The sequence below is a fragment of the Tribolium madens genome, unplaced genomic scaffold (assembly GCF_015345945.1).
Source record: "Tribolium madens isolate multiple individuals breed KSU strain unplaced genomic scaffold, Tmad_KSU_1.1 Scaffold_20;HRSCAF=117;Tcas5.2_LG4, whole genome shotgun sequence".
Classification (NCBI taxonomy): domain Eukaryota; kingdom Metazoa; phylum Arthropoda; class Insecta; order Coleoptera; family Tenebrionidae; genus Tribolium; species Tribolium madens.
The window spans coordinates 13,211,528-13,214,807 of record NW_025400985.1 but is presented as its reverse complement, the minus strand read 5'-3'; the positions used below and the strand labels follow the sequence as shown (position 1 = coordinate 13,214,807).

The window sequence follows — 3,280 nt, the reverse complement described above, 5'->3', positions numbered from 1 at the left end:
TCCGTGTTCCTAGTATCTTACCTTACTTGAAAAATTTCTCTGGGGCGCGAGTTCTGGCGTACCCTGTATACTTGAAAATAATTTTAAGTGGGTACAGGGAGGTAATATTTATGCATTTTTCACACTTTTTGAATATTTTAACATGCAAAGGTCAATAATTGACTTTACCAACGCGTTGGGACAGCCTGCATAAAGTAAAAAAAAAATATAAATCAAGGTTAAACCTACATGTATAAATTTCCTCATTTAATAAGAACATAAGTTTTTTTTTAAGTTAAATCATTTTGTGTTTTTTTTCTTGGTAATATTATTGTTATTTATACATACTCGTACGTTTTTGTCCTCAAACAAATTCTTGAAGTAAAACTCATTTGGCCTTTAACATCTGTACCACTTATGTGTTTGTACTTAATTATTTTGCAAATACAAACATGTTAATGGCACCTATAAAACAAAAAAGTAAACAACGGAACAATTTGGTTTCATTTGCCTTGAATATCTATCTGCAAGCGTATCTAGCACGTTTTTCATGAATCCAAATATTTTCCAAGTAGACGAAAATGTACGTATAAATGCGTTAAAAGAATACGATAAGACGGAAGCAGCAGCTAACCAAGATGTAAAAACAATACAGATATGGATTAAAACTCAACGACATTTACCTGAGGTCATGGGTAAGTTTTAAGCATTTATTTATTCGTAGGTATTAAATGTGGAATAAAATTTTTACAGATGAGGCCCAGATTATAAATTTCTTATTTATGAATAAATTTAATATGGAAAAAACTAAACGCAAAATAGATACGTACTATACAGTGAGGACATTAATACCAGATTTTTTCGAACAAGCCAACCCAAACTCGCCGTTGATGCAAGAAGTTGTTGATGCTTTGTAGGTAAAACAAGTGAAAATTGTGTTTTTACAATTAGTTTTAAGATATTTTGGAGTATACCCTAAAGCCCTAAACGACAAACACAGAGTCTTTATAATAAAGGTAAAAGAATCAAATAAGTTTGGACCTCGTGAGTTGGTTATGCACTCTGCTAACGTAACAGAAATGCGTCTCTATGAAGACTGTTTTGCTAGTGGTGAAATTCTGATTTTCGATATGATCAATGTTTCATTAAGCGACTTAAAAAAACTTACTCCTACTCTCGTCGCAAAAATTCTTGTGATTTTCCAGGTAATTCAAATGATTGTTAAATTTTTTGTTTGTAACATAGTTTTAGAAAGTGTATTCGATTCGTTCGGAAGCCATTTATATCCTCAATAGTCCTTCGTATGTTTCTGTTGTAATATCAATTTTGAAATCGGTTTTAAAGCCTAAAATATTTGAACGGGTCTGTATAAAACTAAGTAATTACTAGTTTTAATTTGCTTTTTTAAGGTACAAGTTTGTGAAAACACTGAAATTTTGAAAACAATTTTTTCCAAGGATGATATACCCAAGGATTATGGAGGTGAAGGACCAACACTGGAGGAATTACATGGTAGTAAAGTTGAGGTTTTGGAATTTGACGTTTTAAGATTTCGTGATTTAAGAAATGGTGAAGGTGAAACTTTCTTTTTATCAAGATCGATTTAACGAACTGGATAATTTAAGAGTGGATGAAAGTTTAAGAGCCGATAAACTTAACACAGAAGAGATTTTAGGAATCTATGGCAAGTTTAAGAAACTTCACTTTGACTGAAAATTAGAGAAATTAATAAGAAACGTACGCATAAATCAAGCATCTTCGAAAGTAACTGAATGTTTATGTGTTAATTTATTTTTCAGAGAACTCATCGTTATTATTCTCTCACCATGGATATTTTCTTCCGATAGTGTTTGATTTTCTTTAATATTTGTTTCTGAACTAATGTAGAATAATGTTTTTTTTAACAATAATTTATTGATTGCTTACCATCACTAAAATTAAAATTTTGCTGTGATAAAATGATCCTTTTTATGAACTCTTTCTTGTCTTTTTGCACAAAGCACTATTTCACAGCAACTTTCTAATTTAATATGATGATTAGAGTTACCAGAAATCGAAAAGTCGAAAATAGATAAATTCACTTCATAGAAGTTTCAAAAAATATACAGGGTGAGTTCTAACTTATATCTAACTTATAAGCCTAAAGTTAAGGAATGAAAGGTTATTAACAAGAATAAGTAAAATAAATTAAGTTATTTGGATTAAAAATTATGCTTATAAGTTAATAAATGAAAATGACAAATTGGCATTAATACTCATCCTGTATAGAAGATTCAAATAAATCATGTTATTAATTACATTAAATATAATTACTAATGTATTGAACGTTAATATAAATTAAACATATTTAGATAAATGAAAATATAAACTAAAATAAAAACGATTAAACATTATTTTAAATCTCAACAAACATAAAACATAACAAAAAAACATAAAATATCGTTTTAAAACGAATATTGCAACTCTGTCCACTTCCTTTACTTCTACACTAAGAATATACACCTATATGTAATAAGTAAAATAATAGCATCCAGAAGTCCAGAAGTCTGATTTTTTTGGAAATAAATTGATAAATGTTTAAAGATTGTAAAGAAGTGATGCCAAAATATTTTTTATTTTAATTAATTATACACTAGCATTGATTCATCTGGAATTGTGATGTCATTTATTTCGTATTGTGAATTAAATTTAACCTCTGATTAAAATTTGATTACCTCTAAAGATTGATTAACTGATTAACCATTGAATTTGTAAACTTATTGTTTAGAAATTAAATTCTTTTATTGCTACCATGCCACGACCGATGTGCGTTTAATGATTTTACCTGTTTTGGTATTTTATTTTAATGAATATTAATAATTAGTTATTTATTATACAAGACGATAAAGAAATTGTTTATCTACGATCGAAAAGGTTAAGTTTACAAGTGACGAAGTCACGAGTGGACTTTTTTTACAAGTAGAAAAACAATCTTTATCGTCGTGTATAATATTTTGTTTTATTTTGTACTCACCTACCAGAATTTTTTAAATTACTTTATTTCACTAGGCGATAAAAGACTGCTTTATCTACTGAAATTAGTTGATAAAAGCACTCTTTAACATTGAGTACAAAATAAAAAAAATATTCAAATTTACAAAAAAAAATGTATCTATACAAAATTTATACAGGGTGAATATAAAGTATGGAACCAATCGGTTTTATTTTCAATCATTTGCCTCCAGAAAATAATAATTAACATAAATTAAAGTAATATAAAAAATGTGATCGAATTTTCAGAACGAAATTTTGTTTTGTTTTT

At 27.8% G+C, this 3,280-nt stretch overlaps 1 protein-coding gene across 1 annotated transcript; it reads left to right on the top strand.

Annotated features, from left to right (window-relative positions):
- Positions 1-476: 476 nt before the first annotated feature.
- On the top strand, positions 477-2,790 carry LOC123005301 (retinol-binding protein pinta-like). Its single transcript, XM_044398983.1, has 7 exons — positions 477-674; positions 733-892; positions 938-1,184; positions 1,231-1,341; positions 1,389-1,491; positions 1,544-1,716; positions 1,779-2,790. The coding sequence occupies exons 1-6, from the start codon at positions 530-532 to the stop codon at positions 1,690-1,692; spliced, it is 915 nt and encodes a 304-aa protein (XP_044254918.1). The 5' UTR covers positions 477-529; the 3' UTR covers positions 1,693-1,716; positions 1,779-2,790.
- The last annotated feature ends 490 nt before the right edge of the window (positions 2,791-3,280 follow it).